Source organism: Perissodus microlepis, chromosome 22 (genome assembly GCF_051167445.1).
Source record: "Perissodus microlepis isolate ML-2025 ecotype Zambia chromosome 22, ASM5116744v1, whole genome shotgun sequence".
In the NCBI taxonomy this organism is placed as follows: Eukaryota; Metazoa; Chordata; class Actinopteri; order Cichliformes; family Cichlidae; genus Perissodus; species Perissodus microlepis.
The window spans coordinates 20,966,796-20,984,543 of NC_140481.1; the positions used below are offsets into that span (position 1 = coordinate 20,966,796).

Consider the following 17,748-nt stretch of genomic DNA (forward strand, 5'->3'; position numbering starts at 1 on the left):
GGAACAACACATTTTTAATGAAAGTTGATTTTATTATTATTTTTATTTTATTCATTAACTTTATTCTCTTTGGTCTTATTCGGCTAAGCTGTATCCTTGTTGAGGTTTATGCCACATAAGTTGCTGAAAGACATAGATGCATCATTATTAATCCAGCGCTTATAACTCCTACTTTTTGCAAAGGTTTTGTATGTTTTGGAACTAGAACAGAAAAATGTGGTCATACTCAGCTAACTCGCTCCTCTTCACATACGCACATACTGGACTGTGTTGTATCAGTGTTTCTTTTAGAGTGTTAATCTCCTGAGTCCAGGCCTCAACCTCTGCATCCAAGGAAGCTGGATAAGAGAGAAAGAGATTAACATGCTGGACCTCAAGAGTTTTGCTAGTGTTTGACCACATGGGGGCAACAGGGCGCGGATTACCTGTGTGATAAGTGTGCCTCACCTTTAGTTTCACTTTGTGTCTTTTGGATACTTTCCAGCTCTTCTTGTGCGGTTTTCTGTGGAAATATTGCAGAAATGTTTTTAAGGTTGGGCTGGATTTATGTTACGCATTAAAAAAAAAAACTTGTAATACTCCAAAACTATTTCAGATAAACAGAAACGGTATGGAAGCCCAGCGATACAACAGTGTATTCATTTTTGACCAATCATTTTGACATTTTTGTACCAACACAACAATGCAAAAATACTCAATCTTAAGTGAAAAGCTCGTATTGAAATCAAAATGTGCTGAAATCAGGTGTAAATGGATGGGAAAAAAAAAAAGTCTGGCCAGATGATGGTTGTTTTTTTTTTGTTTTGTTTTTTTTTGTTTTTAAACAGTGGATAATTTGAAATATCTGGAAATTTCAGGATTTTAATTACAGGGTGAGTAGAAAACAAGCGGTTGAATCTTAAGCATATGTAAAGTAAATGAAAATTGTTTCCCTCTCAGATGTAGTTCGGCACAAAAATGAGGAAGCACAAAGGGAAAGTAGCGTTGAATAGCCTCGTTGTTGTTTTAAGTTCAGTTTCCCTATGCAGGCAGTAACATTGGCGCTGATAAGAGATGTGTGTCTCTATTGACGTTTAGTGTTTGCATAGTTAATATAAAACCAGAAAAAAAACAGGAAAACTTGTTACCATTTTTTCTTGGCATGCATCGTTTTCTGCTTTCTTCTGCTCCGTTTCTGAACTGAGTTTATTGAGTGCAGCTTCCATATCATCCACATGTTTCTGGCCCTGAGCCAGCAGTTTTTCCACAGCGGTTTTGAAGAGGTCCTTACTTTGATAATCATCAGAAAATTTCTCTAACGCCACTTCCATTGTTTCAATCTTGCTGTCCAGAATGCTCTTCAATTGATACTGGCTCTGGACCACCATCAGCAGTCCCATGGTCAACAAGGCGGATAAAATAATCACAATCCAATTAGTCTGCATTGATGCTGCTTCTGGGGAAGGACAGGTTTCTATAGTCATGCTTTAGACATTAGCAGTGCAATTAAAAGGCATTTCATTTCCTATTATCGCTTCTTACCTTATTTTTAGCCAGTATATTAAACTTTAGTTCCAGTTCTCTTCTGCTCACTAACCTGCCACACAAACTTTGCCTGAATGGAGACCACAGCACAGAAAGTGCAAGCTGCTACTTCACGGCGGAAAGAACTTATGGTGTTAATTTTCACTTCCTCGTTTGCTCTCACCTGAGCGATAAAGAGGGTGGGGGCCAGTGTGCTGATGAATCAAAGCTAAACTTTGCTTGTGAGGATTTTAAACAGCTGCTGTTAAACTACTACAGAAGAGACAGGAAAATGTCAGACATGTCATTTTATTTGATAAATGAATCTCAGGAACTGGAGTTTTTTTGTATGTACTTTTAGCATGCTATGTGTAATTCACTTAGTCATGGATCATCCCGTCTTCCTGGTTTGGATCTAAGCTCAACTTCAAGCATATACGGTTTGCAAAGTGGCCACATATTTTTTTCATATAGGCTACGTTCACACTGCAGGCGAAAGTGAATCAAATCAGATTTTTTTTTTTTTTTTTTTTTTTTTTTTACCCTATGCATATCCGATCATGGTATGACAGTGTGAACGGCTCAAATCCGATCTGGGTCACTCTCCTACTGTCAGCTCCAGTTGGACTGGTATTTCAGGTTTTAGGGAGGTGGAAAGACAGAAATGCCTGCTTTGTATGTGTCTGTGATGGTTTTGTTTGGTTGTCTAACAGCTTGTGTAATAGTCAAACTGGTAGCACAGAAAGTATTCACCATACAATGGGTCAGAGGGCCCGGTGGCGCCAGTGTCCGGCAGCCTCGCCTCTGTCAGTGCGCCCCAGGGCGGCTGTGGCTACTGTAGCTTGCCATCACCAGTGTGTGAATGGGTGGATGATTGTGTATAGTGTAAAGCGCTTTGGGGTCCTTAGGACCAAGTAAAGCGCTATACAAATACAGATCATTTACCAATGTGGTATCTAGCAGTGTAAAGCGTTTTTTGTTTTTCTCCTTATGGCCAAGCAAAACAGAAATGTGGACACCAGATCCAGAAGAAAAAGAAAAAGCATCGCTAAATATAGCGAACAGTAGCTGTAGTATAAGCAGCTACTTGTGATGAGAGCATTTACTTTTACCTGTGGCATGGTTTTCCTACAGATAAGACAAGAGCTTAATTCTTTATGTTTTTACATTACCCGGATCATAATGGTGTTACAGTACAACAGCACTACATCACAATGTGAGAGCAGTAAATGCTCCTCCGGATCCTTTCGAAAATAACTAAGCAGCAGTAAGGCAGTCACAAAGAGCTGTGCACATAGCTTGCACCCTCTCATTACTCTTGTGGTTGTAGACCAAAGATCACAGGGTCATTAATTACACAGCTGATAAATATGTGACAGTAACAATGCAAAACTGCTGCCACAAAGCTACTCACATCCATATAAGGGGGCAAAAAGGGAAAGCGAGGCTCTGTAGTTTTTTTTTTTATCCTCTTATATGACATTTGTATTTGTATCTTTAAACATCTTTTAGTTTGTCCTTATGACCTTTCACATATTTTTCAATCCTTTTGTTGTGAAATATTTTAAGCTAACTTTATACAAACATAGTCACCTATATGTCACAGGCCAAACACATAAGCTGGAGCCCATCCCAGTCCTGTTACAGCCAACTCCAGAAAATAGATGGATGGATTCAAATAAAATGACTCTCATGTGTTGTTGTGTTTGCACTGGGAGAAGCCAGAAAAGCTACCTGGAAGATGACTGGCCAATTTGTGAACTTTAGAAATTTAAGCATCCTGAATCTCACTGAATTGAAAAGCATAGAGGCAAAAAGGATTTGGATATATGCCATTGTCAAGGCAATTTGTTGATTTTATAACAATACAAGATGGAAAAGTAAGTTTTCTTTTTGCATTTTCTTAGTAAGTATGTGACAAGAAGAGAGAGACCACATACGGACTTAAGAGTCTGTTAGATGATCTACTTAAATTATATAAAGAAAAAAAAGAAAATTTTAAATTTAAATATTTTCACATTTAAAGTTCTAGTTAAAAAAAGACTATAAAATATTTGGGGTTTGTTTTGCTCTGTGAAATTTTCTCCTGTGACAATGTTGAAAACATTTCTTTTATTTTTTCAGCTCTGCTCACCTGAAGAAGAAAGAGGGTGGAGGCCAGTTTGCAGACTGAGTGAACTTCACCATCGGTAAGGATTTTAAACAGCTGCTTTTAAACCATTGCATACAAGGTAACAAAAGCATCAGACAGGCAATATTTCTGACGAAGTAATCTGAGTAACTGGAGTTTTTGCACGCTCCCTTAGGCTTTGTCTAACGCACTGGTGCACTTTTTTTTTTTTTTTTTTTTTTTTTTTTTGTATCAACCATAAAAAAATCTGCTCACCTACTGACATCATTTTAACATATATGTGAATTTGACAATAAATGAAACCTTAAATACCATGACAACAATTTTAGGATTTTTTTTTTTTTAAGTCATACAGACATGACTTTAATTATATATGTCACAAAAAGACATTTGGTTAGTTATTTCTTTGTTGTAACAGTTCTTACAAATGTGAAACCATTTAAGGGAAATAAAACAGGCATAAGATGTAATACCAAGAAGAACTGTTTGGCACTGGTAGAGAAGATTTGGTTTTCCATGATCACGACCCACATAAACTGCTGCAACATTTGAGTAGCAATAATCAGGCTCCAATGGTATTTAAATATAAATTAAATGTTAAACACAAATCTCCTTACCTTTTGTGCTTATATTTCATATAGTCGGGAACCAAGGTTAGTTTGAAGCCTACAGTTTGCAGCCTGCCCACATATTTCATTAAACCTGCCCTTGTCAGCTCCAGTCTGACCAGAGTTTCTGGTTAAACTGAGATGGAAAGAAATGTCAACTTTCTGTTTGTCTGACAGTGTTGTGATCCTGGGTCTTTTGACCCAGCGTTTTGTTTTCTATCGTTGTGATGTATTTTGGTTCTGTTCTTCCTCAGTTTAGTGTTTAGTCTTTTCTGCCTGTGTATTCCTGTGTCAAGTCCGTTTCTTAGTCTGTGTCTTTGCGTCTATGTGTTCCTGTTTTACTTTGAAAGCCCCTGTCTGATGTCAGTGCGTTTTGTTTACATTTCCCCTGCCTTGTCAGCGGTGATGTCTCCCAGGTGTGTTCCCCTCCTGTTTCCCATTCCCTGACTCCTGGTGTGTGTATTTATAGTGTGTGTTACCTCGTCCTCGTTGCTGGTTCGTCTGCGTTTTTCCCCTTCGTCGTCCAGAGTGGTTTCCCTGTGTCTTTCTACGTCTCCCTGCATCTGTTTCATGTCTCAAGGTTTCAGGTCTGTTTTTGTTTAGCTTTTCCCAGTTTAGGTTACTCCCAGTTCTGTTTTTCGCCACCCTCGCCTTTGTTGTATTAAGCACGGTCCCTCAATAAAGCTTCCTCACTTCAGTTGTGCTGCATCTTGGATCCTTTCACAATTCCATACGGCTCGCCTTGCGAACCGTGACAGTGACAGCAGAGACAAAATTTACCAAACAGCATGGTTTAGTGAGAGTTGGCAAAAGTACAGACATTCTGTAGAAGTATAAAAACTACTATTAAAAAATCCTATTAAAAGTTGAAGTACTGATTCAACTTCTTTACTCATGTAAAGGTAAAAGAAATTGCAGGCTCTGAAACTTACTCAAAGTAAGAAAGTGAAAAGTAGCTCTTTGGAGCTCTTTGGATGTTTCTATTTTTAGAAATATAGAAACATCCTCTCCCCAAAGCTGTTAAACTGAAAGTAACAAGCCTGTTTTAAAAATGTAGAGTAGAAAGTACAGATACTCAAGTAAAGTAGATACCTGAAAATTGTACTTAAGTACAGTAACAAAGTATTTGTACTCTGGGTATAGGATGGTACCAAAAAATAGTGGAACATCTTTTTTAGCATGAAATTTGGGTACCTGTTGGGTGGCAGGAAAAGTATGGAAACAGCACTAAAGGTTACATATGATGACTCATTTCTGTGTTCGTTGGATCACAGAAATTGCAATATGCTGTAGGAATTATAGGTAGTGCAGTGGTTTGAATCGTATCTACATATCTATCAAACTCCAACTTGCTCATGTAAATGCGGAGTTGTCCTCACACACTAAGATAAATTATGGAGTTCCGCATGGTTGTGTGATGGGACAACTTCTGTCTACATTATACAATCCATTAGGCAGCATCATTAGAAGGGATAGTATACATTTTCACTGCTATGCAGATGACACCCAGCTGCTCACCAGATAACACACACACCAATTAGTTAAACTGCAGGAATGTCTTAAAGATATAAAGACCTGGATGGCCTCTAATTTTCTGATTCTAAATTCACATGTAACAGAGGTTATTGTACTAGAAACATGGCGTCTAATCAGATACTTAATCTGGATAGCATTATGTTGGCCTCCAGTAACACTTTGAGGAATCTTGTTTTTGACCAGGATATGTCCTTCAATGTGACAGACTGCTTTCTTGCATTTACACAAGGTCACTAAAATTACAAACGTCCTGTCTTTAACACTCAGCAGTGCTCAGTGGATGATCAAAGTAGATAAGAGTGATGACACCAGAGTGAGTAAAATATGACAATACCCTTAATCTTCTCTAAAACTGACTTCATACTTGCTCTTACATAGATGGAAGGGCAATTGCTGAGAAGACTGTAATATAAACAGAAATGTTTCTGGTGATGAACTCACGATCAACGGCTCTTCTAGTTATCCTTTGGTTAAAAATAAATGAATAAGCTGACCATGAGTGTCCGTGAAGAAGTAGCCTACGTGATATGCTGAGCATGTGGGAGATTTGAAAATGTAGACATAACACCACAAGACCTGAGACAAGCGCTGCTTGCATCTGTTCATGGCACACGTGCTGGAAATGCGCTCAACAATGGCTGTTGCACTGCTCTTGGTTGCCCCGGTGATGAGTGGTGTAAGAGGCAAGAGTGATAGACTGGCATCCTTCACCAAAGCCTCTGGTTTTAATTTGAATTTTTCTGACTCAAACGGATCAGGTGATGACTGAATACAACTTTAGAATATTTTTGTGGACTCTAAATATGATTTTAAAAAAAGTATCAGGAAGCATTTCTTGATATATGCTCAATCATTGGGGGAAACCTGTATTCAGCTGAGACTGAGGAAGTCACTTGGATGAGTGATGAAATGTTTCTCCCACTGAAAACGCTACACCGTAATGAGCAGACTTTTTGTATCAGGAAGCATAAGTCAATCTCTCTCTGTAGTTCTCTCTGTACACAACACATAATTTGATGTCTGTCTTTTGGGTGTAAATTTGTGATGAACTTTAGTAGCACTGCCCTCACTGTGCCCTGATGTCAGAGGCTGACACAGGAGGCAGGAAAGTACTGCGTACCACTCAGGAAATCAGGTTATCTTAACTTTGAAAGCTAAATGCCTCTAAATGTCTCTATATTTATATGCTGCTCCCTGATGCGGACAGGACATACTGGTTTAGACAGGATTTTAAATATTCAACCTGAAAATCTTTACAGACATACATGATGTAGTTTGTCTTAGAAAAGAAATCTGCAAGCCTTTTAAGATTGGATTTAAAAGTACAATCACACAAAAAATGAAAATTACTTTTTTATTCTCATAAATCTCATACTTTTGCTTTTTCTGTGGTGAAATAAAGGTACTGGGTTGGAGGATTGAAGTCTGATGTAACCATGCTGGTTACATGATGAGATCCCACAGTGTCTCTTGTGTCACAGTAGCTTTAACTAAGGGCGAGCTGTTTATTGCAGGCTGGTTAAACAGTACAAAATAAAAGGGCAAAGGCAAAACTAAAGAATAACCTAGAGTGGGTGAACTAAGATTAAAACATGAAAAAAAACCCTGAACATGAAGACCTCGCATGAATACATGAAAACCTAGAAACATGACATGAACACAGCAGACAAAGCAGGACGATTACACAGGGGATGAAGTCACACGGGGAATCTAATACAACTGGGCAACCTTGGAGCTCAAGATAACTAAATGAACTTAAACATACACCATCAAAATATATGAAAACTCAAAACGCTTGGTAAAGCGACCAAGGATCGTGACATCTTGTGGCTGTGTAGTTTTTTTTTTCCATGCTCTTCTGAAGCTCCTGTTTTTGTTTTTTGTTTTTTTAAATCTTATTTCTTCAGCCTTCAATCCTAAATGACACCAAACAAGCGTCAGTTACAGAATAAGCTGTTTGGCATTTGCATTATTAACCTATCCCAGCTGTCATAGGACAAGAGCATTAAGAGAATTTGAGTTTCTCAAAAAAGCTTAAAATATATGAGTACCAAACAAACACTAAAATAACATTAATTCTTTTACAGTACATTATATAAAAATCCACTAAATTAATCATGAAAACACTCATTTTTAAGAGTGTTTAAGGATCACAGAGCAGACCAATAAAATGCTGAGAGACACTTATTGATTTGGTTGAAAGAAACCACCACCCATTAGCTGTCAGTCAGTCAACAGCAGACAACAAATGAATGCACGACAGTTAAATTTTATCCTCCGGGACTGATAACAGTATTTGAAAACAGGTTTGGGGGAGTTTACCGTAAGCCGTGTGCAGTCTGGAAAAACTGGAAAAACTTTTGATAAACCACGTTACTCCCCAGCTTTGACCAGTCAGCAAAGATAAGTGAGGAAAAATGTCATTTTCTACTTTATGGTTAATTAAAAAGTGGCTTGATGACATAAAAACAAATTAAGCACTCATTTTTAATGTTTACATTCTTCTGTTTATTACAGTTTACTGAAACTAAATTACAACTATGGTATGTGTGGGGGAAAAAAAACCACTGAGTGAACTGCCTTCACAAAGTGCTGTGTTTGCATTGCAGTATCTATTCCACACTTCTTAAATCTGACCACTGCTTCCCATATGAAACAAAACACCATAACTAATGCTAAATGTTATGACGTGCGGTGTACAGACGAGGATCCAAATGCAGAACAATACGGTGGATAAAGTTAAATAAGTCCACATAAAGCACATAAGTAGCACCAATGGAGACCATCAACAAACAATCTAACAAGGTCAAACACAGAGACGGGACGACTATTTATACAAACCGGGCTGATCAGGGAGAGGAGGGCAGGAAGCAAAACTGACACAGGACTCTTTCTCCAAAACAACAACCTGTGGGAGACATGAGTACCAAAACTAAACAACATGCATGAGATGAGGAATCAGAGTCTGAGACAGAGGGACGCATACCACAAACACAGGGGAGGGTACATCTGCTAAATAATAATAAAGAGTTATGTTAGATCACAGATGTGCCAGCCCTCATTTCTTTGTGTTGTGGTTCTAAAGATCCAAATGTTCTTTATTGGACGTTAACTCCTTCACCCGTTTTCAGTCCAGTGTTTGTGCCTGATCATTTTCACAGGACTGTTATTTTGTTGAGCCGCACATATAGTAGAATAAGGTGACAACAAGGCAGGCCGTTTGTACTGCAAGTTTATTTAAATGGCAGTAAATCATTTTTTCTAATGTGCAAGTTATTTTTGGCAGTGTGAGAGTAATTTAAAAATTGCATAACTATAGGTAAAGGAGACACTCCTTTTCTGTACACTCCTTTCAAGAAGTCGTGTTTGAACAATGATTACGAAAGAAGGAAAAGGTTAGGCTTGGCTCCATAAAGCCTGTAGAGTTTTATTGGATTGATTTTTTTCTTTAAGCTGTAAAAGGAGAACAGTCCTCGTCACATTTATGGTAAAATAAAAGGACAGTTGAATAATAAAGCATACGTCATGCACATCAACATTATAAATATTAAGTAAAGGTGTAAAAAGACAAAGTTAATCTGTGCACCAAAAAGTACAGCGTGTTTATGATAAAAGACTGTATTTACCATGAAATTGTACACTGGTTAAAATTACTTATTATAATAACTTATTTGTTAAAAACCTGACTTGGTACCCCCTTTCATCTATTGTGCCTGGCTGCATTACATAATAAAGATGTCCGTTCCAAGTACTGACTTTCCTGCTTGCTAAAATTGTACAAATTTCTGTATTTCCATTTATGTTTGCACCTTTCAATAAATCACTGCACCCATGTGCCATTTTCCTACCAAAATATAAAGAAATGAGGGGTAGCTCAAGACTCTGCACAGCACTTTATCTGTTTTTGACATGTCATAGCAGACAAATAAAAGTTGTAAGTAATATGAATACAAACTCGATTCCTTAAAGCCTCTTCAGTCTCTTATGCTGTTCTGCTCTGTTTATAGAACAGAGCCATTGCTGATGTTTGGAGGAAAGTCTGAAGGTCAAAGGATCTGCTCATAAACCCCCCCCCCCCCCCCCCCCCCAAACTCTGTTATTACTAATGATGGTATTATGTCTCAGTTTGGACTGATTTCATCCTAAGTGAATGCCGACTGTGTAGCCCGACCTTGCACGCATCAGCAGATATCCCTAAAGTTCAAACTCATTTTGGTTTTATCTCAGCAGCCTCCAGTATTATTACACCACCTCATTCCCTCATATCGTCTCCCTCCCCAATGTGCACCGGTCACTTCCAAGCATTTCACGCCCACAAATCCTGGCTCTCCCATATAAGCTGGCTGAGCATCCTCTCTCAATACATTCACAGAAGCCTCTTCAGCATTCGATTCCCATCACACCGCCATCCAGCCATGACTTCACCTGGGCGCCTTGCAGGACTTTGCATAATTGCTCTGGTGCTGTTTTATGGTGCACATCTGGGAGGTAAATAGATTTATTTTTTTTTTAAAGAATATATACATTATGCATTCTTCAAACTGTAGTGCTTTGAACCTTTCCATTTCTTCTTGTTGGATTTCCTCAGAGACCAAGAAGAACTCTCGCAAAGAGCACAAAGAGCCCAACGTCCCGTTCCCCCCTGCCCGTCCCACCACTCACAATCTGGCTGCCATTTGTCATCAGGGTAGAGGTCGCCCCAGGTACCCTCCCAGTTTCTTCCCCAAATCCGGGTCCAGCCACTTCCGACGCCGTGGACATGCCATGAACCGCCTAGAGTCGTGGTTCAGAGTGTGCTGCAGTGGACACCTAGACGAGCAGAGCAGCCAGATCCTCTGCTGCGCCCAACAAGCGGTGAGTCTCTGACCGAGTGTGTGGGACCGAAGTAAACCTGAAAACACTTAACATATCATCAGGGAGAGTTCTGCTATTATTTACTATTTATACAGTTAGTAGGGAATTAATAATACTCATTTTTTTAGCTTCATTGTCTTAAAATTTATGGACTGTCCAAGAGGCTTTGGTTTTCAAAACTATAAATTCATACAAATTAGTATAATTTTAAAGAACACGGCACAGTAAAGCATTTTATACCTGTATTTTTGTCCCCTTCACTGCTGAAGCCAGCAGTTTCCAATCACTTTTATGTAAATTGGTGAGTGACAGTTGGTTGTGCCAACGACATGAGGATGAAAATACTTCATCTAACTTCAAAACTATTGAAGAAATACTTGGTCAGATGACATGCAAGCTAATCTGGAAGCTGCAGTGGGTTTACACTCCTGAAAAAGCTTTGGCTGCTTCAGGTACTTCAGCAATGTGTTCAGCGATCTGTACTTCCAGTTTAATTCTCAGTTACCCCTTTGACTTAAACAAGGAGGGACTGTTGTGTGGGGCCAGGCTAATAAAGCATAAAATTATTTTTAACAGAACTGAGTTCAGCTTATTGATGTGGGCACCCTCAAGAGAGCGAGTTTCTAATCTTGCCCCTTGGAAAAATGAATTGCCCACCTGTGTTTTAGATCAGCCTTCTTCTAAGCTGGCAGTTCATCACAAATGGATGTCTTCAGTAGTCGGGTGTGTGAAGCTGCTGACTGGAGTAGAAACGTACAACAACCTCCCTCGCCAACGTCTTTTAAACTTTGGCCGTAATTGTTAGAAGCATCCAGCTTTGACAGCTACAACAGAAAGTAAAGACAAATTGCATTTTATTTATCAATGTAAACACAATAATGTAAATGAATTTGATCAAAAATAAAAATAACAAGATGATTTTCAGTTATAATACAAGCTGTAAAACCTTTTTTTATGTTCAAGCATTTTAGAGTGAAGCACCTTATTTTTATCTTGAAATGTGCTATACAAATAAAATTTTACTTGACTTTTACTTTTAAAGTTTTCTAAAATAATTATGCAGATGGAAGATAAAAAGAAAATATTGACTGATGCTGAGTGAATCGCCGTGAGCTGCACCTGCTTACAAATCTGATTCCTCTAACATAAATTTGTGGTCTAAATACTTTCCCCCCCCTCTGGCTAATGTGACGATACTGTGTGACATGACTCTTCTTTCTTACAGTGGAAAAATGCCCTGTCTCTGTTCTGTGTGGAAGAGTACTCCACCATGACCCTCCCATACGAGTGCTGTGAGAACACTGGAGAAGCCCGCTGGTCATGCTTCGACAGCGAGCTGCCAAACCCAAACTACACCTCAAAACCAGGCTACAATGCCCCTGAAATCCCCGAGGAGCCTGGATTCACGTTTGATCCAAATACCTGCTAGAGGTCGAAAATAATAACTTTCCACTCTTTCACATTCCTATAGGGAGATAGTATTGAAGAAACACTTGCAAACCTCTATCAGGCAATGCTATCTAAATCTTGTCTTTGTCACGTACAGCTGCTTCCTGATGCGGACAGGACATCCTGGTTTGGATTACACTATCTAAGGACAATTAGAGTCCCATCTAGCCTTGTTATCAGCTCAGCATTTTAACCAAGCTTTGCCATATTAATAGGAAACACATTTTTAAAATGCAACTCAGTGCTTAATTTTATAAGGCTCACAGAATGTGTCTGGCTTAAATGTTGTAATTTCTGACATGTAGTGTTTTTAGAGAGAAAAATAAACACACTCCGCAAAGAGACTGATGTGGTTTTTGTTACCATGAAGGTCTGTTATAAGGTTGATATATCGCCTTCAAAAATCAATCTTTTTAACATCCAGTCACAAATCTGTAGAATTATTTTTGAAAAAATACATATGACGTAAAGGTCTCCACCAGGGGTCATAGTTGGCTGGATTATCAGCGTGTGTGGCTGTAACATGTTGTTGATGGGTAATAAAGGTTTCAGTGTGGTGTAGCATCTTTGTGCAGTAAAAAAAAAAAAAATCTCAAATCAAAACTTTACAACCACCATTGATTGAGTTATCTTCACTAATATAATCCAGACCACAATCACTGGAATGATCATCTGTGTGACTCCTTCAAAGTAAAAGGTGAAAGTGTTACAGGAGTTAAAATCTGGTGACTCCAGCTCCCATATGATTTGACTGACATTTTGAGATTCAGCAAACCATTCAGTGACCCCCGTTTCATATGGATGGGGGTGTTGTCGTCCTTGAAAAGACACAGATCAAGGTGATCACTCGGAACAGTTTTTTTTTTAGTAATTTGCAAGATCAAAACAATCACAAATCTGATTTTTTTTTTCATCTGTTAACTTTTAAAAAGGAGCCAAACTGATTTTACTTAAAGAAATCCCAAAGAATGGAAGACCACAGGGACAGTTTCAATTAAGGCCGGAAGTGACCGGTCAAGGAAAATCTTAGATAAGCAGAGGCAAATGATGGTGAGAACGGTCATAGTCAACCCACACACCAGCTCCAAAGACCTGCAACATCTTGCTGCAGATGGTGTCACTGTGCATCATTCAACTATTCAGCGCACTTTGCACAAGGAGATGCTGTATGGGAGAGTAATGCAGAAGAAGCCTTTTCTGCGCGCATGCCACAAACAGAGTCACCTGAGGTATTCTAAAGCACATTTGGACAAGCCAGCTTCATTTTGGAATAAGGTGCTGTGGACTGAAGAAACTAAAATTGAGTTATTTGGGCATAACAAGAGGAGGTATGCATGGTGGAAACAGTACACAGTATTCCAAGAGAAACGCTTGCTAGCCACAGTAAAATGTGGTGGCGGTTCCATCATGCTGTGTGGCCAGTGCACATACTGGGAATCTTGTTAATGTTGAGGGTCACATGGATTCCAGTCAATATCAGCAGATTCTTGAGAACAATGTTCAAGAATCAGTGACAAAGTTGAAGTTGCGCCAGGGCTGGATATTTCAACAAGACAATGACCCTAAACACTGCTCAAAATCTACTAAGGCATTCATGCAGAGGAACAAGTACGATGCTCTGGAACGGCCATCTCAGTCCCAGACCTGAATATTATTGAAAATCTATGGTGTGACTTAAAGCGGGCTGTCCATGCTGGGAAACCATTAAACCTGACTGAACTGGAGATGTTTTGTAAAGACGAAAGGTCCAAAATGCCTTCAACCAGAATCCAGACTCTAATTGGTAGCTATAAGGAGTGTTTGGAGATGTTATTTCTGCAAAAGGAGGATCTACTAAATATTGATGTAATTTTTCTGTTGGGGTGCCCAAATTTATGCACGTGCCTAATTTAGTTTAAGTCACTATTGCACACTTTCTGTAAATCCTATAAACTTCATTTCACTTCTCAAATATCATTGTTTGTCTGCTATATGATATACTTAAATGAAATTGCTGATCCAAACAACCAATGATTTATGAAGGAAAAACATGAAATTTATCAGGGGTGCCCAAACTTGAGGTGCATACCACTGTACTTGGAGTAATTTTGGTGGGACGGCCACTCCTGGAACAGTTCCCTGCTTTTCTAAGTTTTCCTGATTGGTGGATAATGGCTCTCACTGCATTTTGCTGGAGTCCCAAGAAATTAGAAATTGCTTTGTAACCTTTTCCAGACTCATAGACGTCAATGACTTTGTCTCATAGCTGTTTCTATAGATTGTGACATGCTGTGTTCCTTTTTAAGATCTTAATTCAACTACCAATGAAATTGAACTTTTTCACAACAAAAGAACAGAGACAAAGGTTTCTGCATGACTAACCACAAAAAGTAAATGTCACTGTATGTGTGATCATGAAACACTAAATCAAGTCATTAGCCTTCATTAATACGTCATTCAACTTAAATTTTGATACTTCAACTACATTTTATTCCTAATGTATAACATTTTGAACAAAACAATTTTACTACATGATAATATTGCTACTTCTACCTTTTTAAAATGCTGTTTAGCAGTACAAATAAGTTATTTCTCTCTTCTACGTTTTTTAAAATAGCTACTTTTACATTTCTTGTTATTCCCACTACAAAGTTTCTTAACTAATTCTTTAGATTAAGTTATTTTTCTTGTTTTCCCCACCTTTTTACATTAATTTTAGGAGGTTCCTAAATCATGGGGTGGTGTTATTTTATTTTGAAAGTGCCTATGTTATTCTGAAATATTCCCCCACCGGAAATGCTGTTCTTGCCCAGACTAGCAGCCCAAACAAAACTGCCGCTTCCGCACTGCTTCCTTGTTTATTTGTTTTGAGGAAAACACCGCCTTTATAAAAGAATAAAAAGTATTTTTTTAATTTAATTAGAAGCTATAAGAACGTCTAAACACGATTTTCTGGTAAGTTTAATGTTTTGTGTGTATTTTCGAGACTTCTGTGTGGTTAAAGTTAGAAAAGTTAAAGCAGCGGCAGCTAGCGTTGTCGCCTATGTTCAGTTAAATAGCGCTGCTCAGACGTTTCGGTATCTCCCACATTAACATGTCACAACACGCATTAGCCTCTCTGTGTTGTTGTGTGTGTGTGTTTTTTTAAAAGTTAATTTACTTAATAGCCTACTCGGTGCTTAGTCGCTTTTGGTTGGAAGCTGCCGCCTGTTTATGTGCCCTTTGTCTCCATCAGCAGAGCTGTTCAACGTGGCTGTTGTTGGTATTTCTAGCATGAAATCGTGTAGAGTGTTTACTGTTCTTGAGCTGGACATTTTTTCCACACAGGTCCACGCCTTGCTGAACTGACGACACCGATACATTTGAAGCTAAGGGGTGAATAAAGACCTCCAGTTTCCTCCAAGGCAAGTCCAGAGTGTAGTTTCTTGTCTGAATGGCCACAGCTGCAGAAGAGCCTCCAGGGCTACAGGGCCAGACTGGCAGTAAGTACTGTGTTGTAATTCACCACCTTTCGTGCCAGTGCATACAACATATAGCCTGAAATAACTTTAATTGCTTCATACAGATTCACTTCTCAAGGCATGTCTCAAATAAGCGATGACTTATTTCTGAGACATGACCCACGGTTAGGTCTCACATGGTAGTGTACTCAAGATAAAGAGGTGGGGGTCCATTCATATGGGACCACCTGGGGATAATAGAGGAGTAGCCAAAAATGCTTACCTGACATCACGCATGTAAACTATGCTTAATTATGTTGACTTATGCATGTTGTACACAGACATATTTTAAATACTTCAATCATTACAATCAATATAGATGTATAATTGAAGCCATTTAACAGAGTCCTTAATAGGTTAAAAGACAACCTTTTCTTTGTCTTCAGTAAATTTGGGGCATCTCAAATAAAAGAAGAAGAAAGCAAATAAAAGTACTTCCCAGAATGTCTTAACTATTCCTTTAATGTGTACTAAAAAGGAAAGAAAATGGAAAAAATATGTTTATTTACCTCACATCACAGTAGATTTATGACACAAAGTTTTCATCAGAGCATCTGAGGTAAAAAAAACAAAACAAAAAACAGAACTTTAATTGAGTACAAAGGCCACTTTTCTTGGCCTGAGTACATAATTACATCTTAAATCAGATGTTTCTGGCTGTTCTTGATTTGATCTTTAAAAAAAAGTGGTTTGCAGGACAAAGTACATGGATCTCATGCTTCACAGAAAGTTTATGTACTTACCTCACTTTATTAAAGATTAAAACGAGCGCTTTTCCAGAAGTTTTGTGCCATTGTGTAAAATGTAAACGTAGAAATATATAATCATTTTGAATTTGATGCCATCAACTCATTTGGGACAGGAGGATGTTTAACACTGACTGCTCTAGTTATGAAAACATACTGTTTTCTCCTTATTGCTTAACACAGGAATTCAGCTGCACAACAGTTTCACACTATTTCCATCCCTCTGAACACTTTTATATACACCCTGTCACTGCTGTCACTACTCCAGAAAAATGTTGTTACTCAGCATCCGTTCTATGGAAATGTACAAGAACAGCATAGACTCTGAAGAAAGGAAACCAGTTGTTGATTGTAAGAAGAAAGGAGCGATGAGTAACCGGAACTGAAATTAGGGAAGTGTGAATAATAAAGTGTTGAAACAAGAGATTTTGGCCTCCTTTGACTAGTTTTACATTTTCTAATGCCACATTTTTGTTAGTGGGTGTTGGAACTGCAGTAATAATAATAATAAGTCCTTACTGGATTAAACAAGGACCTCTTTCAAAACATGCTGTCTTTCTAGCTGCGTATGTAGCAAGAAAAATTGGTATATTAATGATGCTTTCACACATGTGTGAGTTAACCCTGCCTTGTGAGCTAATGCCCTCCCATACCAGTACAGATTTTGGCTTTTTGAACTGATAGCAGTCTGAATGGTCTTTCCCTCCCTGAACTCAGAGGATGAGGCATTCATGCTATCCAAAAAAGATTTCGCATTTTGATTTGCCAGACCACAGGCAGCAGGAGGCTTACAATGGGCTTTGGGGATGGGGCTATGAACCTAAACATAACCGGTCCATATATAGTGAAGGCAAAAAGTCTTTGTTATCTTTGTCAACAGAGGTCTGAGTATTTTCCTGTTGGTTTTGGCCATTTCACGAACAAAGTTAGAGTAAATGAAATCTTATAAAAAGTACCCACAAACTTTGCCATTCTTACAAATTGTTTAACTGAAATCAAAAATAGATGTGTGCTATTAAAAAAAAATGAAGCTGAGATTAAACAAAATAGAAGTTGTTTATTATTGGTCAAATAAGGTGGATCCAAGCATCGGCTTTTTTCTTAGTTGATTCTAACCTCAGTTTTGATAAGCGTCTCCCAGTGCTTCTACCATTTTTGGAATATCACAAGATCGATACTCAGTTTTAGTGGCACTAAGACTATCATTCTTGCTTTTATTTCCTCTCATTTGGATTATTGTAATTATTTTAGCAGGTATCAATCACAAATCATTGTACAGTCTTTAGATTGTTCAAAATGCAGCAGCCAGACTTATAAACCCAAGCGAAGTTAGTGTATTTAAATGCGTTTTAATAACCAAGGTCACGTGCATTACATTTAAACATACTGCAACTGCTGTCCCTGTATAGAAGCCTGTTAACTGGCCCCACCTCATGCTTAAA

General features: G+C 38.4%; 3 protein-coding genes and 1 long non-coding RNA gene across 8 annotated transcripts in view; 2 read left to right on the plus strand and 2 right to left on the minus strand.

Annotated features, from left to right (window-relative positions):
- LOC146363021 (uncharacterized) lies at positions 1-4,823 on the minus strand. 3 transcript variants are annotated; one of them, XM_084918571.1, is made up of 5 exons: positions 4,722-4,823; positions 1,128-1,435; positions 448-502; positions 227-338; positions 1-123 (listed from the first exon to the last, which is right to left on the minus strand). In XM_084918571.1, the coding sequence occupies exons 2-5, from the start codon at positions 1,422-1,424 to the stop codon at positions 84-86; spliced, it is 504 nt and encodes a 167-aa protein (XP_084774697.1). In that variant the 5' UTR covers positions 1,425-1,435; positions 4,722-4,823; the 3' UTR covers positions 1-83. The 3 variants fall into 3 exon arrangements, with proteins under 3 accessions (XP_084774697.1, XP_084774696.1, XP_084774695.1); XM_084918570.1 differs by lacking the exon at positions 4,722-4,823 and adding an exon at positions 4,252-4,340; XM_084918569.1 differs by lacking the exon at positions 4,722-4,823 and adding an exon at positions 1,522-1,935.
- On the plus strand, positions 3,632-12,423 carry ecm1a (extracellular matrix protein 1a). 2 transcript variants are annotated; one of them, XM_084918568.1, is made up of 4 exons: positions 3,632-3,692; positions 10,151-10,266; positions 10,367-10,632; positions 11,858-12,423. In XM_084918568.1, the coding sequence occupies exons 2-4, from the start codon at positions 10,194-10,196 to the stop codon at positions 12,059-12,061; spliced, it is 543 nt and encodes a 180-aa protein (XP_084774694.1). In that variant the 5' UTR covers positions 3,632-3,692; positions 10,151-10,193; the 3' UTR covers positions 12,062-12,423. The 2 variants fall into 2 exon arrangements, with proteins under 2 accessions (XP_084774694.1, XP_084774693.1); XM_084918567.1 differs by lacking the exon at positions 3,632-3,692 and having other exon boundaries at positions 10,029-10,266.
- Positions 10,565-17,748, minus strand: part of LOC146363023 (uncharacterized) — a 23,061-nt gene continuing 15,877 nt past the window's right edge. Inside the window, exons 2-3 of the long non-coding RNA XR_014799151.1 lie at positions 11,290-11,456; positions 10,565-10,678 (exon numbers count right to left, since the gene is read on the minus strand). This is a non-coding gene — a long non-coding RNA (uncharacterized LOC146363023). The remainder of the gene's footprint in view (positions 10,679-11,289; positions 11,457-17,748) is intronic.
- Positions 14,842-17,748, plus strand: part of pip5k1aa (phosphatidylinositol-4-phosphate 5-kinase, type I, alpha, a) — a 15,662-nt gene continuing 12,755 nt past the window's right edge. Inside the window, exons 1-2 of one of the 2 annotated variants that reach the window (XM_084918564.1) lie at positions 14,842-15,015; positions 15,388-15,542. In XM_084918564.1, coding sequence (XP_084774690.1) covers positions 15,494-15,542 — 49 coding nt within the window. In that variant the 5' untranslated portion in view covers positions 14,842-15,015; positions 15,388-15,493. The remainder of the gene's footprint in view (positions 15,016-15,387; positions 15,543-17,748) is intronic. The other variant, XM_084918565.1, reaches the window with a different exon arrangement.

What these genes read in the sequence shown, in the direction of transcription:
- ecm1a (XM_084918567.1), top strand. Translation starts at nt 10,059, where the DNA reads ATGTGCACCGGTCACTTCCAAGCATTTCACGCCCACAAATCCTGGCTC. An exon ending in TTATGGTGCACATCTGGGAG is followed by an intron (nt 10,267 to 10,366) that starts GTAAATAGATTT and finishes GGATTTCCTCAG; the next exon opens with AGACCAAGAAGAACTCTCGC. An exon ending in TCTGCTGCGCCCAACAAGCG is followed by an intron (nt 10,633 to 11,857) that starts GTGAGTCTCTGA and finishes TCTTTCTTACAG; the next exon opens with TGGAAAAATGCCCTGTCTCT.
- LOC146363021 (XM_084918571.1), bottom strand. Translation starts at nt 1,424, where the DNA reads ATGCAGACTAATTGGATTGTGATTATTTTATCCGCCTTGTTGACCATG. An exon ending in GACACAAAGTGAAACTAAAG is followed by an intron (nt 339 to 447) that starts GTGAGGCACACT and finishes TCTCTTATCCAG; the next exon opens with CTTCCTTGGATGCAGAGGTT. An exon ending in AAGAGGAGCGAGTTAGCTGA is followed by an intron (nt 124 to 226) that starts GTATGACCACAT and finishes TATGTCTTTCAG; the next exon opens with CAACTTATGTGGCATAAACC.